The sequence below is a fragment of the Sparus aurata genome, chromosome 6, assembly GCF_900880675.1.
Source record: "Sparus aurata chromosome 6, fSpaAur1.1, whole genome shotgun sequence".
Classification (NCBI taxonomy): domain Eukaryota; kingdom Metazoa; phylum Chordata; class Actinopteri; order Spariformes; family Sparidae; genus Sparus; species Sparus aurata.
In genome coordinates, this window is record NC_044192.1 from 14,180,168 (window position 1) to 14,207,799 (window position 27,632).

Below are 27,632 nucleotides of genomic sequence, written 5' to 3' on the forward strand. Positions count from 1 at the left end.
CGAGGGGGAAGGAGAGAAAGTGTGTGTGTTTGTGTGTGTCAAGGGGGGGTAAGAGATTGAGGGATGACATTACTGAAGAAATATATAATCTTTCATAATGGGTTCAGGGACCTTGAGCAGTTGAGAGCTTGCAGTTGTTTGGAGAAACCTCTTTAAGTATTCATCCATCAGTTTACTGTTGGCGGTCTCTGAGAGCGTTTTAAACTAATGTTTTACCGCTGAGATCTCCAACTGTGCTGAAGAGGTAATTCAGCCGCCTAAACGAGGCAACTTCTGACAGCAAAAAATTCAAATATTTTCTATTTGAAAGAGGCGCTGGATTTCAGAGGACACAGCTTGTATTAACAACCTTGAGAGTCAAGGAACTTCACTTTTTCACATCACGTTACAATCTGCTCACATATGTCCAATAACAGAGTGATTAACGCATGTCAATTGCAGTAAACTGATTTAAAACCATCATCAAGAGTGATGGCCGACTTTTTTTGGCCGACTACCACCCTTCTTTGGAGGACAGCTTTATCTTTATTCAAACATAGGTATACAACCAAATAAAATTTTAAAAATGGTTTAAGTAGCTCTGAAACCCATACATATAGATATTTAATGATAGTTGTAGTCAGTGTGTGTGTTAAGAAGAGTCACTGTGCAATATACTCTTTGTTTACTTGGCTGTCATTCATGTGAAATTGATTGACAATGTTTTGTAATTACTGTGAAATGGATTCAGTGCAGTCAATAAATTCTGAATTTCTTCAGTGACACAGATATCGTGATGTATCGTGGATGAAATTTCTTGCAATATGTCGATTATCGCAGAATCGCTGTATCGTGATATTATCGCTATCGAGGGCAAAATATTGTGATGGTATTGTATCGCGAGGTACCTGGTGATACCCAGCCCTACAATTAATTCAATGGTTGTATTGTCGTATTCACTCACAAGATGTCACCAAAATCACACTGTCCCTTTTAAAATCTTTCAGAAAATGATGTAAGTGTATCGAATCGTATCGAATCGTATCATTGGCTGAATATCGTGATATATATCATATCGTGAGCTGAATATTGTGTATCGTATCGTATCGTGAGATTAGTGTATCGCTACAGCCCTAATCAAGAGCAGATAGAGGTGTCAGAAAAAAACAGCTGTGACACCTGATTGGTCAGTTGCATTAATCAGGCTGATGATGTCACACGCATGCTTAATATTACTGTTTGTGTGATGAAATATCACCACGAATCAACACACAGTGCTTTCAACACCATGCACTGTTAACAACTTCAGGTTTACTTTTTGAGGTCAAGAATATCAAAAATATTTACTTTGGTGGATTCTTTCTTTGCTCCAACACTCGACAAATACACTCAGCAATGGATGATGTGTAAGGTGTTGTTTCTTGACTGAGCTGACATCTTGAAACTGCAACAATAACTTTGCTGTTAGAGTCTTTATCAACCTCCCTTTGTGCATCGGGGTCACTGTCATGTTGAAACAGGTGGCAGTCATCCTCAAGTTGGAAGCAAACTATCGTCTGAACTGCAAAAAGAGCCAAAAATACTAATCTTACTGTACCGTGTACTGTTACTTGTGAGGATCACATTAAAGCGAGCGCTGTGATTCGACTCAAGCCCACCTGATACGGCACAGCCTTCCCACTTGTCCGAGGGGACCTGGAGGAGCTGAAGAAACCCCAGGCTGGGGGTGTCTGGAGGATGACAGCGGGCATTATTTCACAGCGAGGATAATGAATGCAAAAGTGTTTTGGTGTTACTCCGCTTCTCAGCCGCTAAAGGGATTAAGGGCCCGATCAAGGCTGCAGTGTCGGTGATAAGAGTCAAAAAACAAGAAGAAGAAGTGAGTCACACGCTCTAATCCGTTCTCCAGCACTCTCACCAGCAGATATTTAGCATCCTCCTCTGCGTGACACGTTCCTCCTCCTGAGACGTAAGGAGCTTAGATGATGCAGCATTTTCTTCTTTTTTTTCCTCCCCTAGAAGAAAAATGTGAACTTGAAGAAGTGCTGCCTGTCTGCCTCGTTATTCTGACTCCATACAAGACACGGACACTTTTGGTTGTTCCTGCGACATACACAATATAACATGCAGAGGGGCAGTAGATTATAAAATGTGTAAGATTATGTAAAATATATTCCAGGAGATTATATAAACATATTATATATATGTTTTAAATGAAGTAGCTATCTTTTAAAGGTCTGCTGAAATGGAAGGTAACAATCATTATTGTGTTTTCATTTCTGTCTAATCACTTAAAGATTTAGTTTCCTTATGATGAGCCTCTTATATCTACACATGGAGGAGGTCCTCTTCCACTTGCTGTGTCTCAATTCAGGGGCTGCATCCTTCGGAAGGCCAATTCCGTCACAACACTGTGCAAAGGCTGTCCCAATTCGAAGGCTCCTCCAAATGCAGCCCACAAATGCGGCCTTCTTTTACCTCTTTTTGGAGCTATTATCCTTCGCAGCCTCCCACATCCCAAGATTCTTTGCGCGCCCAAAAAAGAAGAAAGAGAGAAAGAAAGAATATGGCAACATCGCGTGGCGTACATCGTCACTTTCACGGGCCTGGGCAGCAGAATCGTGACGTAAGGGTAGGGGCGGGAACATCTGGTGACACAACCAGAATATGCTCTGAAGGCTAGACCGTCCCATTTAACAATGGATGATGCGGCATTCGAAGGTCTCTCCAAAGGACTCACCTTCGAAGACCACAAAGGCTGGGTCCTTCGAATGATGCAGACTCTGAATTGAGACACAGCAACTAAGTTCGCCATGATTCACCTCCATGTTCCTACAGTAGCCCAGAATGGACAAACCAAACGCTGCCTCTAGAGCGGGCCTTCTGCATTCATTGCCCACTGCAAGGGAGGATTGGGGGTGAGAGCTATTTTGTTTATTAAAATCTGAACTTCACCTCTAGATGGCACAAAAGCCCACACTCTGTTCCCTCAATGTCTATGATGATTAGATTATTTAGGGCAAAGCTGTGAATCATCGCAGTGTTTTATGGCCCATTCACATGTACGATCTTTGCATAAGTGAGATAAAGTGTCTTGATTTTGTTGTTGATCAGCCAAAAAATATCAGTTGTTTCAGTTCCTAAACTCATTTGACAGTATAAACAAACAAAAAAACAAATCACTAGACAACAGCTGAACCAATAATTCAACTGTAATAGCAATTAAAAGACTAATTTCAACCTCTACATTTGAAAAATTACTGCTTTTCTTTATTCTTATATGTCAATATAATATCTACAGGTTTACGACTGTTGGTTGGACAAAACAAATGCTTTCATGATGTCACCTTGTGTTGTAGAAAACTGAGACTTGATGTGTTACGGACGGGAAGATTCATCGAGGAAACACTTGGTAGATTAGTTGATGACATCAGGAAAAAACTCTGCACACTGTTCACCTCACTTTCAGTACACTTCTGTTATCAGACCTTCATCAGGTAATCTTATCAAGAGGTTCTGAGCACCGAATCTTTGATCATGAAAATAATTATAAGTTGCAGCCATACACCAATTATTTAATAATGTATATCATGTTAGAGGGTTTTATCCATGTTGTCCATTCATAACCGTTCAAGAAACCATGAATCTTTACACTTGCTATACGTCATACTGTTTTTTTTCCACTTGCTTCATATCTTGTCTTTATTAACAAACATAACCTTTAAAGTGAGACTATGTAACTTTTAGTGATCAGCAGCCACAAGTGATAGCTAGACCTTAATGCTAAAGCACAGTGTAACAAGAGGTCATCATGGATGAAGTGAAGTTGTAGCAGCAAAACATCTGACAGCAGTGAAAAATGGTGTGTTCTTCTTCTGATTACGGACTCAAATTTTCATGTACGTTCTTTCTTCTTTCAACAGTTACCGTCTCGCTTTAGGACTAACTGCGATCACATTAGCCTCTTCTGACACGGCAACACACGCTTATGTAACTAAGTGTAACTATTCTGCCGCTTCACTGAACGGAAATTATGTTAAAATCTATTCAACGTAGCCTTCAACCTTTCATTTATTCAGATTTTTAAATCCCTGCAGCTTTTCCTTTGCTCTTTTGCACTGGAAATCAGTGAGAAGATTATAGAAAATCCCTTTTCAGGTGAGAAACTAGAAATAATCCAGCCAGTGGGTGCTCAGTGTACAAGGCACCAGAAAACAGAGCGCAGTGTGCAGCCTAGTTAAAACCTTCCTTATACCCAAGACTTTTGTTTTTGTATAGAGACGAACAATCATAAAAATGATTCGCTAAAATTATTGAGACTGATTGTCCCCTTTAAGCCACATTATATAACTCCCTGCAGGGAGACAGGATTTGAATCAGTTCACTTTGACAGCTTCCAACAGAATGTGTGAAACATTTCTGCTCTTATACTGACACCTAGTGGCTGTTAAAGGTAAGACAAAACATCCTAAAATAGAGCACAGTGAATAGTATGTTAATGCAACTGTCCTCTCTGTGCCATCTATTGATCAATGAACAGAGGGGTTTCACTGTATAGAATCAATAATTCACTAACATAAACAAATTGTCCCTGTGTGACTCCTACATTTCTTCCAACTTCTTTTAAAAAAAAAACACTTTAAATTTCATATTTCTCAAATAAGTCAAATCAACTTTGGATAAAAGTTTAATTCACAAAAATACATTGACCAGTATAATGAAAATGTACTAAAATGTACTTTAATAATCCATAAAAGCTGGAACATCATTGACAGAAAAACACAAGAAGCATTATTAGAGTTGGTTTAGTATAATATATTTCAGCTTCAAGAGACATAGAAATCAATCCTTATTTTTCCCCGTATTTCTTCTATAAAAGACCCATTTTATTTCTGAAGCATTATTATGCAAAAAATGGCATTAGAATATATTATGGGAGCTATGAAATCCCAGTGACTGAGTATAAAATTAAGTCACATCAGAGAGAGATATTCGCAGAAGAGAAGTCCATGATGAACAACAGGGCGAACAAAGAAAAAAAATATATATATAATAAAAATAATAATACATATTATAGACCTTGATCTATCATCACTGACATGACAGGCATGGAGAATAGGTGTATGGCTATAAAAAAATTCTCACTTTTTCCACTTGATTTCACTTGAAAACATCTACACTTAATAACTGATGCATTTTTTTCATGCTCGTTTTTGAAGAATATTTATAATCATACAACTAAAAAGAGGTCAACTTCCATGTCTTTCAAATACGATATTGATATTGAAAAAGATGAAAAATACTGAATCCAAGTTCTAACTTTGTTTTTCCTTCTTTAACGCTCTTGTCATTTTTCTTTTTGTTAAACTGCCAAAAAAAAAAAAAGAAATTAAGAGGGGGGATGCTCTCGGGCCGTGTAGGCAGCTCATGAACACTTTTTTTTTTTATACGTTCAGAGGCTTTTATCATCATCATCATCATCATCCTAAGTTTGTGGTGTTGTTTGTTGGTGCAGAAATGGAGATTGTCCATTCAGGGTTCACACTGAAACTGAGACACAGAGGAAGGTCCTCAGAGGCGAGAGACCAGAGTCTTCTCTCACTCTTTCTCCCTTACTGTCTTTTCCTTCTCTCTCTTTATTCTCTCCATCTCTTTCTCTCTCTCGTGTAGATCATCCTCGTCTTCGATAGGAGCAGTTCAGTCAGCTGATTCACCGTTTATGGCTGATGGAGGGAGGTGGGGGTGGGGCTGTTGGAATGCTGGCACTTCCAATCAGGGCAACAGTTCTTCATTACAGCATTTCTGCAAGACAGCAGCACAGTGGTCACAACACCATCTGAAGGTTGTCAGTGCCCTCTAGTGGCCGGTCAGTGACATTACAGGTGGAGGAGGAGACAAACAAATGTGTCATGGGTAAATGCTCACAGGTGTCAAGATTTGGACTCAGCAGGAGTTTTCTGACTCACTTACCAGCAGAGGTGGCAGATCCACACCCCCCATATTTTGTTATTAAATGATGATTTAGTCCCAATACCCACGCTACCTTTCCAACCTTGAAAAAGTTCATTGCTCAGCATGTACCACAGTAAAAACTTTGCCAATGAATGGTGGGCAATCTGACGATTTAAGATTGTAGATTTCGGAGCCTTCCATTCACGAGCAGATTCACGCTGCGTTAACATACCAATAGAGTGGTGTAGTCAACTCGATGGCTAAGCTGATTAGACTAATTGCTTCATGTGGATGACGTATTGAAAACAATGCAACATGGTTTATCGCCAGCAACACGGCGGATAAGGAGCTTGGCGTTTAAAGGAACCATCTTTAATGAAATGAGTTTTATTTGTGCAAACTGAGAAATTCATAGGCTGCTCAGCTGAGTTAGTGCCTCAATTTAAAACGTTTTTACAAACATACCTGAACAGACAAGCATTTACATTATGCCTTTTGTATTTTGGTTTCTCTCTCTGTTTTATACTTTCTTGTTTTGTCTTTGCTCTTGAATTTCCTGATTTTATGCAGTTCATTTTTGTTTTATTTCGCAATTAGCTAAATAGAAACAAAAGTATTCTAAATACACAAACTTGTGAATGTTACATTGAAATCCTTCAAAGGTTTCCTCTTTACGGTAAAAACAGACTCAGCTAAACATGACCTTTATTCACATATGCATGTTACAGGGATCTCCTCCATTAGACACACAACCTCCAATAACTGAAGAGTGGGATACAATGAATGAATGTTTGTATTGATGTGTGAAGCTTATGAATGATGTGCTGCAGCCCTGACACACAACCTTATTTCTCACTATAATTGCCATTTAAAATCACAATTAAAACCTTGCTTGGTGTTATCCTTAGCACATTTTATAACAAGCTCCATGTCCTGCTGATGAGTCGGTCCATGGATCCACCTGACAGTGTTCAAAAACAGAATGTGAAGAGGTCTGTTCAGGTCCATCAGCGGGGTTAAGGAGTGCACAGGTACAATGGTGGAAGCTACCCATCTGACCTCCTCAAGTTCATTCAGCTTGTACCCTTCTGACATCCTGCTCTGTGGCTTATTCTGTGCTTAAGCCACAGTTACATCATGTGGGATGGATGGAAAAGATTGTAAAGATGCCATTTGGACTTGTGGGCAATCATCCAGAGGGTTCTATTACAGAGATTGTCATTTGTGTTTGCTTTTCTTAAACTCTTAATCATAACTCCAATATGACATGAATGCAGTCTCCCTTTGTGCCAACTGACAGAACTGTGTTGCGTTTAGTTGAGTTATTAAAAAAAAGGCTTGTGTGGCTGCTGACTGGTGAGCCCGTTACGGTTAAGCCAACAGTTTTTCGCTGCAGACATTTGTACTCGTGATATCTTCAAAGCACAGGTGTTATTAACAAGATTAATGCTGACTGCACTCCATTTAGATGTTCCAGGTCCAGGGCCATGCTTTAATGTGTGCTACTGCAGCTCAGTGGCATGACTAACTGTGGAATTTAAATATAATGTGGCCATATTTAATGTCATTGGTTTCACCTGTGCTGCTGCTGCTGCTGAGATGAATCAAAATGTCTGCTTTAAAAAGGTCTTGCTGTGAAGTCTGTAACAGGAAAACACTCAGCAACATCAAGGTTAACCTCTAAAGCTTAATTACCAAGTCTATAAACTCTAATGGCATAGTTGATAAAACATGTGGGCAGGTCTGAGTCAATGCTGAGAAAGAGTTTTAACACTGAGGGGGAAAAACGGCACCTGTTGCTGAAGGTGCTAGAAGGTAAAAAAAAACACCCGAAATCTGAAAAAAAAGCTGCAAGTACTGATCGTCTACACCTTAAGAATCAATACAACATCCTATTAGGTATCAACTGTCTGCTTCTTCCTGTCCCGGTGGATACAGTTAAAATCACACTACGATGGATCATGAGGTCAGCAAACTGGAAAATGTCCATGTTGTACAAAGTCCTATTAACTCGCTCTGTCCTGTCTGTGGCTGGCACTGTAACCCCCCTCTTTCTCTCTCTCTCTCTCAGTGTATGGGCTGGTGTGTTGTGAGCAGTGGAACAGTGAGGCCGTAATCCCATTAGTGTTGGTTCATCGGGTCGGCCAGCGTGTGAACGAGGAGGGGGGGGGGGGCAACAGACACCGCCCTGGGGCAATGCTGACAGAGGCCCCACTCTCTCACACACACTGTACCCGGTAACTGACCAACACAGATGGATTCAGACGAGGAACGCAGTGGGTGGTTTAGCGGCCCTGATGTCTGGGCCGGACACAATGGCACTGTCTGTTTCACTAATCCACTGTTATCAGTAATATCACAGTTTTATTTCCCCCTACACTGCAAGTTCAAAGTAACAGAATAAGGTAGATATAAAATCTCTGCTGAGGGCTGTGCTTCGCTGGTTTGGCAACACTGAAGTTTTTGTGTCAACAGTGACGGAAAGGCCTTTTGAAGGACCGCGATCTGAATGAAACTGTTGAAAAACTCTTGTAAAACTGGTCTGTCCAGCTACACCCATTTTAAATTTGCCAAACAACAAAGAGGTCCTATATTGACACCAGACTTGCACTTTTTATGTCACATCTGTACAGTTTTAATTGGAACGACTACATCTGCATATTTCTACTGCACTCTCTCCGCTGTATTCCTTCACATCGTCACTTTGCAGTTTTAAATTGATTATCTATTTTTTTCTATATGGAAGAACACTTTAGAGGATGAATAAATGGTTTATGGACTATTGCGTTTGTACACAAAGCGCTTTATCATATCGCCTTTTATTTGCCCATTCACCAATCGATGGTGGGAAAGCTGCCATGTGTGGCGCCTGCCTGTCTTAAAGAGCAACTCCGGGTTCAGTGTCTCGCTCAAAGACACTTCGTCACGTGGACAGGATGAGTCAGGGATCAAACCCTGAGATCAACGGATGACTCTCTACTTCCTGAACCCAATAAAGTCATTATACCACAGGCAGTAACTTCTTTTCTGCAGTAGTATATTCAAGAACTGATTCATATAGATTCAGCAGAGGCAGTTGATACTTCAATTCTGTCAGCTCCCTATATGAAAAATTTAAACTTGGAGGATATCTTTATTGGATCCCTACTCATTTTGCCACTGTGCTGCCTATTAGTTTCAACCACAGTGGGGGTCAAACACTTGGTTTGCTCCAAGCAGAGTAAACTCTTTAGGCTTATACCTTCAATGTTTGGAAACAATGAGGCCCTACTCGGTAATCTCCATGTGAGGCTGGATGCACATCATGAGATCTCACAAGATTTGCTCAACTGACTGAACCCAAACTCATCTTTCAAAAGGAAACTTTCCATATCAGGGTGGAAACATTCTTGCTGTGACTTTCTAAGATGGTGAGGGGAGTGTTAACTGGGGTTAAATCTTATCAGGAGCTCAGAGTGACCTCTGACCCACGGTGGGTTTTTGAGTCAATGTGAGCAGCTATAATTAGAAGGGGGCAAAATGATGATATATAGTGTATACTGTAGGATTTGTATCTCTGCAGAGATTTAACAAAGAAGCATTGCTTTTAATATTTCTGCCCGTTGAAGGTCATTATGGGCTCTGTTGCAAATCAATTAAGCTCGACTGCTTTATGGTAATTTTGGCATTACAGGAATTTTGCACCAATGTGATGGAGTACTCTGATAATTTGTCAGGCATCAAAAGTTACTAGAATATCAAAAACACAGATGTAATAAGATGGCTGTATATTTAATTATAAGTTTCTCTTACTCAGCTATTTCTCCAGAAAATGTACTATATCATAACACATAATAGGTTTCAAATATGAAAGTAGATTAATTGTGACAGACGATATTGTTCACATTAAGAACCTCCAGCTAAAATAACAAAAAAGGACTGCAAATACATCAGCTCCAATCTAATGTGAAGCTCAAATCCAGCGCCTCACATGGAAGATTAATTATTGCGTCATAAAGAGTAAATGTCAGTAAAGCCCAATATAAAATTAACAGACGAGAAGGGTTGACTGTAATAAGCAGTCTGGTTTACAGTGCGTGCTGGCCTTCAGACTTCCTCTTTACCAGTTTCTGGGCAAACTAAATAAAAGAAATGAATAAAGAAGAAGCGATATGGATTTTCCTGGGAAACAACGTGATGACAGATCAGGATTTCCTCAGATCTAAGCAGCTGCTGCAGTCTGCTGGGGTCCATTTTTAAATTCAGCCATCACAAAGTGACTCATTCATTCAACAGCAATGAAGATAAAATAAGAAAACGCTAATGAAAGCACTTCACACTTGAAGTGACGGCTGACTCAGGGGATGTTGGCCTGTCCAGAAACATGTCTAAGTAATCAGCATCAAAGAAATGTTATTACTGTCCCAGGATGACTCCGCAGTCACTTACAGAAAGTGACAAGACACATCCCACACGTACAATTTAGGAATAAATCTGTCAGACTGGTGTGTTGTCAGTTCCTCTTGAAGTTCAAGTAAAGTAAACATTTTAGCACTTTTTAAAAAAGGTACCTAAACCAAACCTTTGAGACTCTTTGGAAAGTTTGTCATCACAACTATATTGTAACATAATTGCAATTGTGAAAAATTAAGTAAATATAAAGAATTCCTTTATGTGCACAGCACTGTATATTGTTACTTTGTTTATGTTACCAGATGTTCATATTAACTTTTATCGTATGTTTGATAAAGATAATTTAATTCTTGTAAAACACCATGTTGGCCCAAACACCACAACGCAATGCAATAGCAGGGTGTGCTACGATAGATTAAAACAACAAAAATGTTTTAAAAAGCATATTTAAAAAAGGTTGAACTGAAGACTGAATATTTAATATTAATATACTGACATTTCAAAAAGGTCTTCAAAATTGAGATTATTTGATTTTAGACTTTTTAGGATGTTTCAAGGACTGATGGGAACCCTGAACCAGGTCCAGTTAGAAGAAGACAGGACTGGTCAGATGTTCCTTTAAGGTCCTTTAGTTTGGAATAAACTGACACTGTTGACCAAGCAAGTTAACTGAGGCTTCCACAGAAATGTGTGTTTGTATTTTGTGTAATTTTCCCACATCAAGTGTTTCACTCCCACATGCCTAAAGGAAGCCTCTCTCTGAATTCCCAATGTTCCTTGTGTGCTCAGGTTCTCACAGCTCAAGAAAAGACAGCATCCACTGTTGATAAGATATAATATTAGGCTGATTAATTTGACTTGACTTTGCTGCAGGCAAACCAACTCGTAATGGACTGTGATGAATGATAAACTACACCTGATGTATGCAGCATCATCTAAGATGACATAGAAGGATATTATGTAACGCTAACTAACCTCACAGCCTGCCTATGCATCATGACCTCATGAACATGTCAGCTACTGGGCCATTATGACTAACACTTGTGTTATGAAATTTTAGATGCACACACCTGGCTCAGAGCTGCTGCAGGGGCTGGAGAAGGGGGAGGGGTCTTTAAAGCAGGACACAGTTGGATTTCTTTTTCGCCTTCTTCTTTTCCACTGGCGTTTTCCTATTTATCTGTCTGACCAGGTCATAGAAGATCTGAGAAGAAGACACAAAGAGAAAACAAAGTGTCAAGTGATTTGACAGCAGTAAAAGTATCCTCCTCACACTGAAGACACATCACTAAAGGCATCTGTCAGCATGTATACTCACATCGAGGACGTTGATCTTTGACTTAGCAGAGGACTCTAAAAAGGCACAGTGGTTCCACTGTCTGGCCAGGTTCTGGCCCTGCTCCTTCCCCACCACACGCTCATCCTCCAAGTCACACTTGTTCCCCACCAGGATCATCGGCACCTGACAATAAGCAAAATATTTGTAAGTAAGAGTAAGTAAATCAAGACGCAAGTATTAATCCCTTTGTGGCAAATTTGATACTTTGAGTATTAACAATGAAATTAACTTGAATTCTTACATGCAACAATGTAAATGATGGATACATTTGTTCTTTCATACAGGTTGCTGCCTTCCCAGCGAAAGTACAACAACAAATCTAACCCTGTAGGCCCAACACAACTCATCACATTGGTGAAACTAAAGTCTGTGAGGGAGTTATTTGGACTGGGAGATAGCGGGAGTAACTTGTCAAGAAACTGTCTACTCATGTTCATCCTCACAGTACAGTAGTGGAGAGATGGTTGTTAACAGCTTAGCAGTCTATTAATTTCAATTTCATCCCTGGAGTGGAGGGACACAATCAAGAAAAATCAATCAATCCCTGTGGGAAGGCCCAAAAAAAAGTCATTAAGGTTACACAACAGTTACAAAAGAGATTAAAGAATCAATATAAACTAGCAGCGAATGCAGCTTCTCATGGCTTTATTTCCTTTCAGACCAAAACTGAAAACAACCACAGAGGACACAACTGCAGACATGAAGTGCAGATGCTTTTGGAATCTCCCAAATACCCAACACTTCTTCTTTTGTGCCCCGATTCAGATGTTTTAATGACCAAGGTCAAAAAAACAAAAACTCTCTGAGGAAGAGAGAATATTCTGGGCAAAACTTCAGCCTCTAGCTGTCACAGTGGGCAGAGCCAGAGTAGCCAGGGTGTCGGGATGCGTCTCATCCTGCCTGCTGTTTCCTGACCGGCTATCTAGGGAGCATGCTGGCCCGGAGGAAGTCATGGCAGCCCCGCCCAGCCAGGATAACATCGCTTTCCTTCCTGAATGTTTTTTCAACATTTCAGCTGGATTTCCATGCTCTGCCTGCTGTCTGGAATTACATGATAGTGTGAGACTGCTTGTTTGTGTGTGCTGTATTTAATTTAATTTAGTATGCAGTGTAATTTCACATTTAAACGTGGCTTTCTTATACCACCACTGTGAAACTGTCTGAGCAGGGTTTGAGGAACAATTCAGTTAACAGGATACTGGTGTGTACGGTAGAGCTTAACAAGCATGATACATAATCAACTAGTGGAAAATTTTGCATGCAGCACAACAGGCGCCAATAATAAATCAGCTGGGGAAATCTATTTGTGGTGTGCCTGCAACAAATGAATCCATGCATGGGAAATCCTGCAGTCGCTCCCTTCTCCTGGTCCCAGAATTGGCCCCTAGACGTGTCTTGTGGATCTTGACAAACTGGATGTTTGTAAGCAGTGTGCTAGTACCCCGACATGTGCTAACTTGCTCAAACGCCCACCCAGAAGTTTACTCTTCAGACGTTGTTTTTGACAGCACATTCCTCTAGAAAATGTAACCCTTTGAAAGGAAGAATGAATATTCAAGGGCCCCATTTTCTTTTCTCTCTCACTCTCTCTGGGCTGTGAGGCAGACGACAGGAAGCTGCGATGTTTAGATTAACCCCATGGAGGTTGCTGCTTGATGTTTGATATCCAAACAAGCCCCTCGCACTGGACTGCTGAACGACATTTCTCCCAAGGGGTCCTGGGAGAACCAGTGGTATGCCCTCCTTACGCAAACTCTGAGCCGAGCTGGGGTGAAGAGGATGGAGAGAGGGATGGCAGGATGGAGGTATGCAGGAGAGAAAAAATGTTCAGTGTCAGCAGCAAATGAGGCAGCGTTAGCCTACTGAAAGAATCCACGCAGGCCACAGAGAATCTGTTCAGATGCTGTTAACATGCTACAGACAGGTCCTGTCCTGCCCACAAGGCATGCTAGAGATTGGATTGTGGGGAACACAGAACAGGGGTGTATAGAGTTGCTTATATGAATGGAGCCAGTCGTTCCTGATGCAGCGGTGAGTCACAAGCATGGACTCAGGCATTAGTACCATCAGAGTCACACAAGTAGGGACTGAGATGGCCCTGAAAAGTCATAAGACCTCTCTTACATAAGAAGTGTGGAAGGAAGTGAGGGAAGTGAGCTTTTAATACACTGCTGACTGCTTACTTACTCTATTCTTCACTCCCAACGACTTTTTGAAGTAAATGGAATTTTGGCCCCACTGTGTTGAAAGTACAGTCATTTTAAGGCTTTTTTTAAATTGAGCTTGGCATTATTAAGCACGTCTGTACAGTTTGCCAGCTTTGCAGTAAATGGTGCGCAGAAGAGCCAAGACTAAGAATGAATGAGAACAGCTGTAGCTACAACTAGAATGTCTGCTTAAGCTCCGCAACAGCTTGAAAACATGTTAAGCATTTCCTTTGGTCGTGCATTCCTGCAAGGGGCAAAGAAAGATAAACAGATGTCACAGCCATCATAGGTACAGGCTCAAATCGCCCGTGGACTGATAACTGACAGAGTGGCCGTAATGACCAGATAAGCACAAAGGTTAAGAGCGGGGTTTTATTCAGAGGGAGCATGATTGGGAGAAGAAAAGGGACATCGGAACTGTTTTCTTGCACGTTGAGGAGCCACTGATCCTGCAATCCATCTGTTAGCCTTAGGCTAACCTCAGCTCCCCAACCACGGAGCCTCTAATGAAGCACCACAGCCTCACGATCCAGTGTGTTTTTGATGAGCTGAGGCTTTCCTTGCACATCATCCCTGACAGTCCAATCACCCACACTGAGTGCCAGACCACAGTAAGACCACAAGCCAGGCCATAGAGAAGGGGGCGGGGGCACAGTGCAACAGGCGCTGAAAAGGCCAGTCAAAACAAAAAGCATAAAGGTATAACTGGCACAGATTTAGAGGAAGGGGAGCAAGAGAATGATTAATAGGTCATGCTATAGAACATGAATAAAACGTCCACGCCGGGCTGCAGAGGGGCTTTTCAGATGGTTGACAGGGAACAGAGAGAGAGAGAGAGGGAGGAAAAAGAGTGAGAGAGAGGGTTATGGTAACATTCATTCCCTCCAGAGATCACCAAAAATGGGCATTGAAGATCGTGCTGACGCACTATCTGCCCCACCAGAGAGGGGATGGAGGGCTTACTCACTCAACAGCCTCACAATTTACCAGAGATACAAAAAAATGGAAATGTGCTTCTAACAAACAACCAGGAAAACAACGAGATGACACATCCTCTTTTTATTTGCATGATTTCTGATCCAAGCAGAGGGGCAGACTTGGAGGGGAAAACCAAAGTGTTCATAAAAAAACAAAACTAAGGGTTGGACATCCCCCACTCTTAAGTGAGGTACTATGGCTCTGTGCATGATGCTGATATTAGCAAATACTAAGCTACGTACAGAACAGAAGTGTCACTTAATGCTTTCTCATTGTTTTCACTCTACAGACAGCACAGGATGAACACAGTAACACCACATGCAGTATGTTGAGGTAATACACATTTGTAATTATTGGCATAAAATGCAGCCATTACAGTGTTGAGCGGTATCCATGGCAACGGAACACTCTGGTTCTGAACAATGTAGGCGGCTGAGAACACGAAAGTGGGGCGCTAATAACTTTGTACTATTTCCCACTATCTTTGTTTCTGCAACCCACTCAACCATGAAATAAAACAAAAATAAGTTCTGTGAAAATGTGGCAGCGCTGATGTAAACATGCTTGTACTCTTATAAGTGTGCGTACTGAATACTTACATCCTCTGTGTCCTTTACTCGTAGAATCTGTTCTCTCAGGTCCTGGAGGTCGTTGAAAGTGGACTGTGCTGTGATGGAGTATACCAGGGCGAAGCCTTGGCCGTTCTTCATGTACAAGTCCCTCATTGCTGTGAACTGCTCCTGTACAGCGGGAACACCACAAGAGGAGGGACAGGCCATGAGCTCTGTCATATTGTCTCACATTTTATCCAATGTTTAACATTTAATGTGCACTGAATACAACAGGTAATGACATTTTTTTGACTTATGCTAAGGAACTGCAGAATCTCCCTAAAGTTTTTCTACAGCACATGTGCACCATTATGCAGTTTGGGAAGACCATCAGCACCCTTTGATTTTTTCACACTAAAAACAGGCATGAAGATGGATGTGGCTTGTGCACCATCAACATACAGTACATTAAATTAACTTCCCACATTCCTCCAGCAAAAGTCGGCTATTCCTTCATGAACAGGACTTCGTGGCTAAAGCAATGCTGGCAGCTCCGTGTGGCACTTGGTTTTGAGCATGCCAACGTCCTCTCAATGATTATGCTGACACATGCTGATATTTAATCATAATTAAATGTAATTTTAACCATATTGGACGTTAGCACACTAACAATGAATTGGGAGTACTAACAAGTTAAGACTTTTGTGAATGTCAGTAGTTTTGCTGTTATTAAGTCATAAACTTAAGAAAAGTTTTGTACAAAGTTTGAACTTGTGATGATGCTGGAGGAACTGATAAGGGATCAATTAATAATTTGACTGATCCTTTAAAGGGCAACACCACAATTCGACTCAAAGTGTGTTTACTGGTCTTTGGGAGTAATACTGCATGTGTGTGAAAACAAAGCCTTTTTCCGGCGAGTTGTATTGTGGGTAATGTAGGCACAAGGTTTTGGAAAGTACTATAAAACTCTTGTTAAAACCTGGTGCCTACATTACCCACAATGCAATTTAGCGATTTAGTGAAGTCACTGGAGGCAATTTATTAGATTACATGCAGCTGTCTCTGGAGACACAAAAAGCATTTTACTTCTTTTCATATATATGCAGTAGTGCACCACAAGACCTGCACACACCTGTAAAATGCCAGATTTGCCCTTTAACAGGAACTGAATTGTCTGCGCAAAACAGCATAGAAATCCATCAAATAGAACTTAAGATGTTTCACTCAAAACCACAAATGTCAACCCCATGGAGCCCAGGAAAAAAAGTCAGAGGATCGATAAAGTCAGCAGGATTCATTCTTCGGGGACCATGAATGTCTTGACAAATATGAATCTGAATCCATCCAACAGTCACTGAGATAATTTTAGTCTGGACAGTGGTGGACCGACTGCCTGACAATCCAAATGTCAGTGTTCAATACAGCCACTCAGGAGTCCTTACTCACAACAATAAAGAGTATTGAGTGGTTCGAGTTCACTTACTGTGCCTGCTGTGTCGAGAATTTCAAGCATACATTGCTGACCGTCTACCTCCACTTGCTGTAAGAGAGAAAAAATGGCAACAGAATATGATGATGTCCATATTGATTTCAGTTAAACTGACAGATTGTGACAGATCTAAAATACTGCATAAAGCAAAAACCAAGAGAGACAACCGATACAGGTTGGTATCGGGTTGAGACAAAACAGAAGCAAGAAATATTAAAACCCGTAAAAACAAAGAGGGGAGAAGAAAAAGAAAGAAAACAGAAAAGAGAGAGAAAGAGAAAAACTAAGAGCACCATGACGTGAACCTGCAGAGCAGCTGCTAACAATCAACTCATTCCAGTTCGGCACTCTGCCTCCCCCCTCCTCAAGGGACACTCACCTTTCTGTACGAGTCTTCTATTGTAGGGTCATATTTTTCCACGAAGATTCCCTGTACAAACTGAACTGTCTGTAAGAGAAGACAGAGAGCACTCAAACGTCAGATCAATGTCACCTTCTGGCCACAAGAACAAAACATCCGGAGTGGCAAATATGGCCGAAGTGCAACAAATGTGTCTCCACAATAACTCAGGAGGACAGTGCGGAGGAGGCTGTCCATAATGTTGCTCAGGATGCAGACAAACTACAACTAAATCTTCCAATTAATTGTACAGACACACATGACATACTGTACATGTGCTTCATTAAGCACTGTGCTTAATGGTAGGTTTACATTTAGGGTACACAGAGTTCACCTTAGGAACTTAAGGTCTAAACATGTCAGCCTGCCACTTTGAGGGATTAACCTGACTCCAACACCTGGTCGACGTTAGCCAAGCAGGGCATGCAACATTTCACAGACATTCATGGCCTCCTGACAGCCTTGTAATGACAATAAAGTTCATAAAACTGTGTCAGGATTTGTGTCTGTCCTTTGTCAAGCCACCAAAAACTAGCATGTTTTTCTGCCCAATGAGATTCAGGTTTGTTAAATTAATGTAAACAAGGGCTTGATGTATATGTATTTATCTGTACTGATACGGGACATAAAAACCCAATAATCAGCCGATATTTACTGTAAACAAGCCGTACACCTTAAACTAAACCTTGCTCCAAATGGATGGAAACTAGAACATGACTGATATATATCCACTTTGCCAATATTATTGTTCAATATAGGTGGATATTAAAATGTGTTTGGTTGTTTTTCTACATTTTACAGAGCATAGTGCAGAAAAAAGATGCTTGGGATAATTTTTAATTATTCAATTCCCGGTGAAGTTGAATGTTTTAGTCGACTACTGTCATTTGTCAGTTTGGCTAAACATGTATAATTATGTATATATGTTTGTGTCTTTACGCCTTTATCTATATAGGGAATGTTTTTAGTTCCCTTTATTGGCTCCAAAAATCCAGTATAGGACAGGCTCTAATGGGAACTGCAGACACAGAAACACGCAGCAAATTTTTTCAAAAACTATGCTGTATAACACTGGACTAGAAGATACCTGAATGCTGACCAAATACAAGTATGTTTACTATAAATAGTTAAAAGCAAAAGCAATAATAGTTTCAGTAAAAAATGAGGAAAAGGACAGTTTCATATGTGCTTTTGTGGCTCCTTGTGACACGAATATGAGAACAGTTTACACAGAAATTACAGTCCTTCAGAGTCTTCAGGAAACACACTGCAGGGAGGTTAGAGGTGTGTGGGGGGCAGGAAGGGTTTCAAGGAGAGAGAATACTCACCAGAGCTGACTTGCCCACACCTCCAGAGCCTAACACCACTAGCTTGTATTCACGCATGGCGGGTTTGCTTCACCGGACAGCCCAACAATCTGCACTGGACAAAAGGGGAGAAGCAAAATAGGACAGACAAAATGAGAAAGCTGCAAAAATTGAGGAAAAGAAACAAACAAAAAACAAACAAGATCTAGCTTTCCTCTCAAGCTAAACAAAGGAATTTTCCCGAGTCTGGTCTCTGAGTTTTTCCACTCCAAAAAGGAAGGATTCTAGTCATTCCTGGAGGTTATGGACAAGAAGCAGCACAACAATGGAGGGAACACCCATAAGTGGAGCAGCTTCAGGGTGGAGGAGGTGAAGAGTATGTGACCCCACTCTAACACAAACCAGCTGTGGTGTGTATGAGTGCAAGGGGAACTGAAGGGGAGATGATACATGGATCTGGCAGATATTCCTAATAATGACACAATCATCTGGCTCTCACACACCAAAGCACACCCTGCTGTCAGATTCTTCAGTCACTCACTCACTCACTCTTTGGTATTGTACAACAGCAATATAGCGTCCGTCTTTTTTAACCAATGACAGAAAACAGCTGAGGGAAGTGGAAACTGCGACGAAGAGGAAATTGTGAAATCACTGGAATATCCCTTTAAGGGAGGCAGAGGCTTCGAATCATTGGCACACACTGTGGCGTAAAGTCAGTTGGGTTAGCCAACTGGGTCACTACAAGTTGGGTTACAAAGAAGGAAAGGCTGTTACACGGAGGTTTAGCTGTGTCGCTGGGGCGATGTGGGGGATTTCTGATTCATCATCTACTTGGACGCTTCTTAACAGATTATATTTATGTAAAAGTCCATGTACGGCAGTTGGAAAAGACTGATTTCAAGTTCAAAGGAAATGTCTTCAAGCTTCTCCAAAGCATCAACTTTTAAAGAGCAAACTACTGCAACTACTAGCCTACTACTACTACTACTACTACTACTACTACTCATAACAGTGTGCAAAACTGAATCACACTGTACACTCAGGTAAGGCAAGACCATTCTTAGCAATTATCATCCATTCGACCAGCTTTAAAACACTTTATCCAGTTACGGACAAAAGATGGAGCTGTGGCCAAACCTTCTGAGGGAAAACAGAGACAGCATAACACCAGCTTCCCTGCACATCAGAAGCCTGGAGACCGGGGTATTCAACTGTACAATCATGGGTTGAAAGGTGCAGCATGATGGCATCAAGCCTGTGCTGAAGAAGTGGCTTATGTTAAAATCAGGTCTCAAGGAAAGACAGTATAACCTCGACTGATAATCAACCCTTTTTTTGCACAGCATCAGAAAGCTAATTGCCGGCCACTCTGGGAGGCAGATGATCCCCTCCTACACTGTTCTTTTTACAGCACACTCCATCTAAATACTCAGTAGGGTGGACAAAGGACCTCCAACTTCAATCGCAAGCAGTGACCATGTGGGATATGAAGCCCGGACTGTGAATAATTCATACCCACTAATCCTCTATGCATAAAGAGAAATTCTCCTTGCGCGATTTAGGGAGGAGCCACTGGGAGGGGAAAAAAAAGGGGTGCTAAGCAAAGAGTCTCTGCTGTTCTCTCATGTAAACACTCAAGTACAGAGTCAAGTGCATGCACAGTGTCAGATATACAATGTCATACAGACAATGTCACACTTGAGGCTTGGCCACACTTGTCAACTATCCACACGTCATGGTTCTTGTATGGAGACTGGAATGACTCCTACTAAGTCAGAAGACGTCGGGAACACGCTTCATGACAGTACCAGTAAGATTATGATTGTATGTGACTGCTTCAGAGGTCATCATGGCGGACATTTGCGCCTACAAAAAGTGTCAAATTCTATCTGTTTCCTCGCTTCAAAATCCCTGAAGGTGATGAGGTACATCAAATCTATCCATTAGGAGCTTGGTTTCCAATCAATGCGTGAGAATATCTAGGGCTTATTATTTTTCTCTAACATATATCTGGGATTTTGAAAAAAGTTCTAGATCAATTTAAACTGATTAGCCCGCATCTAAAAAGGGTCATGTGATAGAGGGCATACCTCCGCCAAGGCTCAACATTCACCTTTTCTACTCACTCATAGATACCAGTCACCTAAATACGCCTATTGCCCCCCCCCCCCAAAATCAAGCATCAAGATCAAGGCGTCATTTTCCTGAGAATTTACCCAAAATTAAGAAAAATGCCCAATGTAAAACAAAATGTTTTAAAAAACCTGGATCCGTCCCTTTATCTGGATCCACACGAAAGGTTCATTGGGTCTATTGTGGGCCGAGACCCATCCTCCATCCAGCTTTAGCGGAAATCTGTTCAGGAGTTTTTGTTTAAACTTGCTGACTAATTAACAAACAAGCTTGTTTGGTGGAAGTAACAATAAAGAGAAAATGGACATAATCAAAATTAGCTTGGGAAGACACCATTAAAAGTGTAAACACGCATGGTTTTTACCTGCCATTTATTTAAACTGACTTTAAATTTCTAAATATCTAACACAAATGGTGAGAAGTTTACATGCTTAGTTTTTGCATGACCTTTATTATTAGGGTTTTATGTTTATTGCCTATGTTGACCCTGGGAATGCAAGTTCAGTTCAATATTACTGATATTTTCCCACATCTGGAAACTAACTTCCCAACTAAAAAGAGAACTAACCAAGACTTCTTTTCATTTATGTAATTTTAGTTGCTTAACACAGCAAAAAAAAAAAAAAAAAAAGACGAAGAACGGAGTACTAAGCACATTCATAACATGAACTGATGGGCTCTTGTCTAAATAGTCTCACAAACAGAAATGAACAAGTTTTCTGGCAAAGTTTGATACTTCCAGCGCCATATAAGCAGCACCCTGCTTAGTCACCTTCACTTCAATACCATCGGTATTAATAAACTTCTATCTTACATTGTCCTTAAAATGTTATACATGTAAGTGAGCAACACCAGTCTCCTTGAGCTACTTTGAGGGTGTTGATTTAGTTTTTTCAAAATCAGTCATTTTCCTGGTGACTTCTACATAACTATGTCTTAGCCTGTACTGTGTGTTAAAATCAGGGCTGTGGCAATATTACATTTTTAAGTTATATGAAATGAATGATTGTGATACCGTGAAAAGATATTTGGGGAATTAAATTCTAATGTTTAAGTCATCATAACAAAATATTTTTCATGAACCATGAAAAATCATGAAACCATGTTTTTTTAGATGTTATGCTGTGAAAATGTCATACTGTTGCAACCCTTTTCATAAAACTGTATGAAGAAAGCTACTGTCCTGGTGAGCGACATCAAAGCTTTGCCTTCAGATAAAATACAATCAAGGTTGGAATACATCACTAAGCATTAAATCACTTTAAAGGGCAAGCTTTTAAGTATTTCTGAGCTGGAGTAGGAGTAAAGGAAAACATTTCTCAGCTCCAGTGTATTAATTAATGTTCTCGAGAACAGCAAAGTGGTTTGCTTTGACACAAATACCACCCTACATAACTCAAATGACCTCAGAGATCAAGGCTCAAAACAATTCTGCTTGCTTTTAATTCAGTGACAAACATCAGCCTCTTTGAAATACCTTCTTTTTTGAGCTTTCTCGCTATTATGTGCAGCATTTTCTTCGAAAGATTAAATAAAATGAGGGACGTGACAGAAAAGGATGCTCTTCCTCCTGACATCTTATCTACGAGACATTCATACCAAGAAAACTACACACAGCACTGCACTCTCTCAACCGCCTGCCTACACACTTAACACAAACACACACACATACACAAGGCCATTTAAGGCCATCTCCCTTTAAAACCAAACCTCTGCCTGTTTCCACTGCCCTCAACTACACACTGTCATTCCCAACAAAACAAACACATGGCTGCTGCTGTTACTCTGCTCTCGTAGTAACCCCAGCAAATAAGGAGTGAGGGAAAGCCACACGCCACAGCAAACATGCTCCACCATGACATCACTGCATCACTCACCCCTCTACGGCCAAAGGTATGTATCCATCTAAGGCTGGAAATTGGACGAACAAGCTGCTAGCAAGAATATGCAGTGAACGTGTCTGGATCAACTATGTCTCAAACTCAAGGAAATAAAAAGAGCAGGAGGCTTCACAGCTAAACTACAACATTCAGGATCCACGATTTCCTGGTCTTGTGAGGCTAATCTGACAGCAATGAAGTTGTCACAGCAGCTGACTCAGCAGGATGCGATGATTGGCAGCTGCCCTCTGTATCTTCCACCAAGTGCGGATGGTGAAGAAAATGCACACATCCTGTGGTTAAGCCGGTAGCATGATACAACCCTGTCCCATCTTCTCAATTGCTTGCTTGTTGACACGGTTAAGAAAAATACCCCACTTAGTATTTTACCAGATGAGGTAATAGTTGTTCTGGTAGTGTTTTTTTATGTTGATAAGCTCCTAGTTATTCATTACCTTCACCAAAACCACAGTTCACATCATTTGTTCACCCTTGGATCAGCATTTGAAACCCCCTAAACATTAAGGGACAATGCAGAAATGACTGAAAGCAGAAAAATCTGTCGAGGAAACAGCTTAAGTAAAGAAGACAGAGTGGCGGTCACACTCAATTTTACAGCCTTCTCACTTCCTACTTGATATCCTACTGATATCTTGGACATTTCCTGGAAAGAGTTTCTTATTTGGTACTACATAAAGACTTTTTACTTGTTATTTAAGTTAGTTATGTCGAGTTTTAACCCCTGTTGAAATCTAGAGATCGAGAGGAATTTCCTTAGTTATCATCATGATCATTTCATTTCACTGCATTTACAACTCTCAACTTTATTCTTTATATGTGTTTGATGGCATGATTGCCTGTCCTCAGAATGCACATGTGCCCCAGCTAAAAGACAAGCTGGCTTAACAGTTAATCGGAATTAATTAATTGGAAGAAACCCTGTGTCTAATTTAACCTATAATTAGTGCCAAATTACATTGTTCTTGGATGAGGAATTTATGAGCTTGTAAAATAAACCATTACCACCTGAGCTCAGAAAAAAAAAAAAAAAAGCAGTAAGCGGCAACTAATGTGATATTTTTCAATGTTTTAAAGAGCTGATCTTCACATGTAATAAACAAAATTCGATTAACTTAATGCAATATATCTTATCTGTCATGCGGATGATTCTGAGGTTAAACCCCTTAAGGATGAGTTCTCTTCAATATGAAGTTCAGGCATCATCTACTCACCCCCATGCTGATGTAAAGTTTTCTTTAGTCCACAAAATATATTTTTGGAGCTTCACAGCAAGTAATGGGGACTTACTAATGGCATATATAATGGCTCTATCTACCTTCTCAGGGTAATCGTAGTCTCTGATGTCCCAAATAAATTTGACAATACATTACACCCTGTTAAAAGCCATAATCTTCACTGCAGCTCTGAAGGTAAAAAACCTGAAGTGGTTGCATGAGCTGGATGGCGTGTTGGGGTGTAAAATAACGTCTTTTGAAATCAATGAGATCTCGGGGCTTCCGGTGACTTGGATTACGCTGGACGAGCTGTACGGATTTAATGTTTGTTTAATTTTTTAGGTTTGATTTTTCCAAATGCTGTAACGCTGTTTAACTGCGAAGCTCCCGAAATGCTTTGGGGGCCAATAAAAAGGAGACTTCCTTTTTTGGGGGGGAGGAACTTATCTTTTAAGAAAAAAATAATGAAAGTACAGTGAAATTCTCGCATTTAGCGTCAAACTTCCAACAGCAATCTTCTCAATCAAAATTACACAGAAAGAGAAAAAGAACACGACTTCAGAATAGTTCTTGGATCTCTTTTTTCAGGTTCACTGTAACCCTGAATGCCCCGTTGAGTCAGAGCAAAACTGCAGCCCGGCACACAAAAACTCTGCTGTGACTTAATTATGACAAAGATCTGTAACTGACAAACATCAGCAGAATGCATCTGTGTCACTGGGGCCTTGACCTGTAACCACATCCTCTTTCCAAAGCGCAAGAAGGCTTCATGCTGATAGGATGGAAAAGGAGTAGCTACCTACTAAAATAGTCTCTTCCAGTCTCTGTTCCTGTTCAAGACCCCAGACAGCAGGCTTGCTGAAAGAAGAAGAAAAGGGGGGAGGAGGGCGTGGGTTTTATAGCCTGTATCTCATCATCAAACCCGGGTTGTGAGGAGATTCGGGGCACAGGATGAGGCAGATAAATGAAATGCTGAAGAAAAAAAGAGCCTTTGCCACAGCTAGCCTCCTTGCAAGAGATGCCTACTTGACTTGGAAAGTGCACTGATCCATTATTAATAAAGTTGACATGCTGTGTGTTTATAGTTTAAAGGGTGGAATACACACCTTTCCTGCTTCATAACAATCTCCCTGCAGCATAAAATAACCTGCAACAGGCTGGCATAAAGCTTGCGGACCCAGACAAGAGAAAGTCGCTTGAGCTCTTGGGTTATCTCACTGGGAATCTACCTAATTTGCTTACGGCAGTAGCATATGCTTATCACTCCAGGTCATGCTAAGTCCCCCGCAATCTGTGGCTGTGACTACCCACAGAGCAGTAACTAACACTCCGTCCATACATGATTAACTTATCACAACCGTTAGCTTCCCACAGCAGCGATCAAATTCTGTTCAAATCACAAAACCCGCTTACGTATAAATCCGTAAAAAAAAAAAAAAAAGATAAACACCATAATCTTTAATCCGGGCAAATGAGACCAGCATCTGTGCCCTAAACAATCCAGTTTCATTAACGTTACCAGCAACTACGCTAAGTCCCGTTATCAAGCTCGTTAGCAAAATGCCGCTAACTAGCTAGCTTTAACTGGCTGCGTCGGGCCGCCGACACTTCACACAACCGCTAGCTCGTTAGCATGCGAGCTAGCTAGCCGACACATTCCTGTCCTCGCCGTACAATCAAAACACAGCTAGGTTGTCGGAAACACGCTGCAATCGAGCGCATTTCACAGCTCAAACGTAGAGCAGACCTGGCAGGCTTTAAATCGACCCGCATCACGGTGTATTTGCTCGGGAAAGACACAGCAGCGACGCTAACGTTACCTGCCCTTCCGCCTGGCCTTGACTAAAATGGGAGTGCACACTCCGGTTTTTGTACTTGCGGTACAATTCTTCTGCCTTTCTCCGACATATGCAACGCGCGCCGAGCACACCGCGGTGTCTGCGTGTTCTCCCGCAAGTGTCGACGCGACGGACTGCCACGCAAATGCGTTATTTGACCGCGTTTGGCATGTAGTAAAGTTTGGTATTTGCACTCACCGTTTCTCGCTTGCTGTCTTTCGCCGCTCCGCAAGTGTCAGTTTGCCTCCGGCCTGTGTGCGCAGCAGACGTCACTCCCGACTATTTCTCATTTTTCTTAAAAGGGCATGACACACTGGCCGCTCGTCCCGCATCATTTGCATGATAACGGGATGCACAGTAATCATGGGCGTCGGGGAAAAAACACACACACACACACACAGCCTCGTTTAATTCATTTAATATAAACGTGTTTTTTCTACATTTCAGCCAGGACTTTTTTTTTTTTTTAAAGCAGCTACAACATTCTTGGGGGATGAGGGTTTAATGCACACATGTTAGTTTGGGGAAGAGAAGTGTTTTTGTGTATGTGTGTATGTGTGTGTTTGAGGTGATATCACTAATCATAATATTATTATTGCCCAAGATGTCCAAGATTAGAAACTCTATGAGTCATAGCTTTTCTTTAAATCCGTTTGTGCAACAGCACAAGAGTCAAGCTACTTAAGCTTTAAAGGTGCATTATGTAGTTTTGGAGATGACACTTTAATCAAAAGAAAATGATCCTCATTGAATAACTAAATAAACAATCTGTATTTTCATGTCTGAATAAACAAACTGACCTTAAAGTACAACACAATTTCATACTGTTTTACTGTGTTTATATGTGGCAGACCCTGTCACCTTCCTAGCTTCAAACAGTGTTCCGGGGACCTTTTTTGTTTTTTTGGGGGGGGGGGGGGACAGCTTGTTTACTCAGGTACAGAAAATATTCCTGGGTTTGTCTTATTGCCTCATTAATTATTAATTAACTTTAATTTCTTCCAACAATCAGAATATTTACATGAAAAAACCTGGGAATATTGTTTTTTGGGCCTACTTAGAGGAATCAAACGGTTAAAGGGGCACTATGTAATCTTGGAGAAGAAATTCGAACTCAGAATTTTGATGTTTACAATCAAATTCTGAAATTCAGACTCAGAAATATTTATTTTTTCCATAACTGAATAAACAAGCTGTTCTCAGAGGAAAATAAGGTCTCCAAAACAATAACTGGGGCTAGAAAGGTGACAGGGTCCGCCACATATAAACAAAGTAAAACAGTATAAAGTTGTTTTGTCCCTCAAGATCGGTCATGAAAACGAAGACAACATGTTTATTTGGTTTGTTTAGGCATAAAAAAACAATCAATCTTTCTCTTCTGATTAAAATCCCTTCCCCAGAACTACACAGTGCTCCATATGAGACAGACGATCTGAATATTTTCCTTTAAAATCTGTGAATATTGTTTGTTTTCTTGACCAATTAGATTAATCAAACAGTTAATGCACATAAAAAATAAGGGATGATGATAAATGCTCAAATAAAAGGTTTCAGCTTCTCAAATGAGAATATTTGCTCTTTTAGTAACTCCTGGTTGGACTAAATTAACCATTTATAACTTAGAGGTGTAAATTCGGGGTATGGGAGTTAAATCCTCTGGGGAAAGTCCACAAAAAGTCTTAACTCAATTGATACGAGTCAAAGTCAAACCTTGATTAGACACATTCAAGTCATCCCATACAGTAGGTCTTTTAACACTGACCATTTAAAATGACAGACATTTTCCTTCCAAAGCTATGAAGTATATATTATATACCTGCGTCAATTAATCAACCAGTCTATCAACATTAGTTTGTTAAAATGCCTCAAATTAATTTCTTGAGCATATTTGCTGGTCTACAACTGTTTTTTGGGGGGTTATCGAGTATTGGTTGAAGAAGAAAGGG

The 27,632-nt window shown here is 40.7% G+C and overlaps 1 protein-coding gene across 5 annotated transcripts; it reads right to left on the reverse strand.

Moving 5' to 3' along the window:
* Positions 1–4,694: 4,694 nt before the first annotated feature.
* On the reverse strand, positions 4,695–26,034 carry LOC115583577 (ras-related protein Rap-1A-like). Of its 5 annotated transcripts, none has more exons than XM_030420560.1 (8): positions 25,885–26,034; positions 18,619–18,707; positions 17,270–17,338; positions 16,885–16,941; positions 15,447–15,587; positions 11,642–11,785; positions 11,394–11,527; positions 4,695–5,781 (listed from the first exon to the last, which is right to left on the reverse strand). In XM_030420560.1, the coding sequence occupies exons 2-7, from the start codon at positions 18,673–18,675 to the stop codon at positions 11,438–11,440; spliced, it is 558 nt and encodes a 185-aa protein (XP_030276420.1). In that variant the 5' UTR covers positions 18,676–18,707; positions 25,885–26,034; the 3' UTR covers positions 4,695–5,781; positions 11,394–11,437. The 5 variants fall into 5 exon arrangements, with proteins under 5 accessions (XP_030276420.1, XP_030276425.1, XP_030276426.1 ...); XM_030420565.1 differs by having other exon boundaries at positions 18,619–18,712; positions 25,885–25,982; XM_030420566.1 differs by lacking the exon at positions 25,885–26,034 and adding an exon at positions 25,669–25,781.
* Between the last annotated feature and the right edge of the window lie 1,598 nt (positions 26,035–27,632).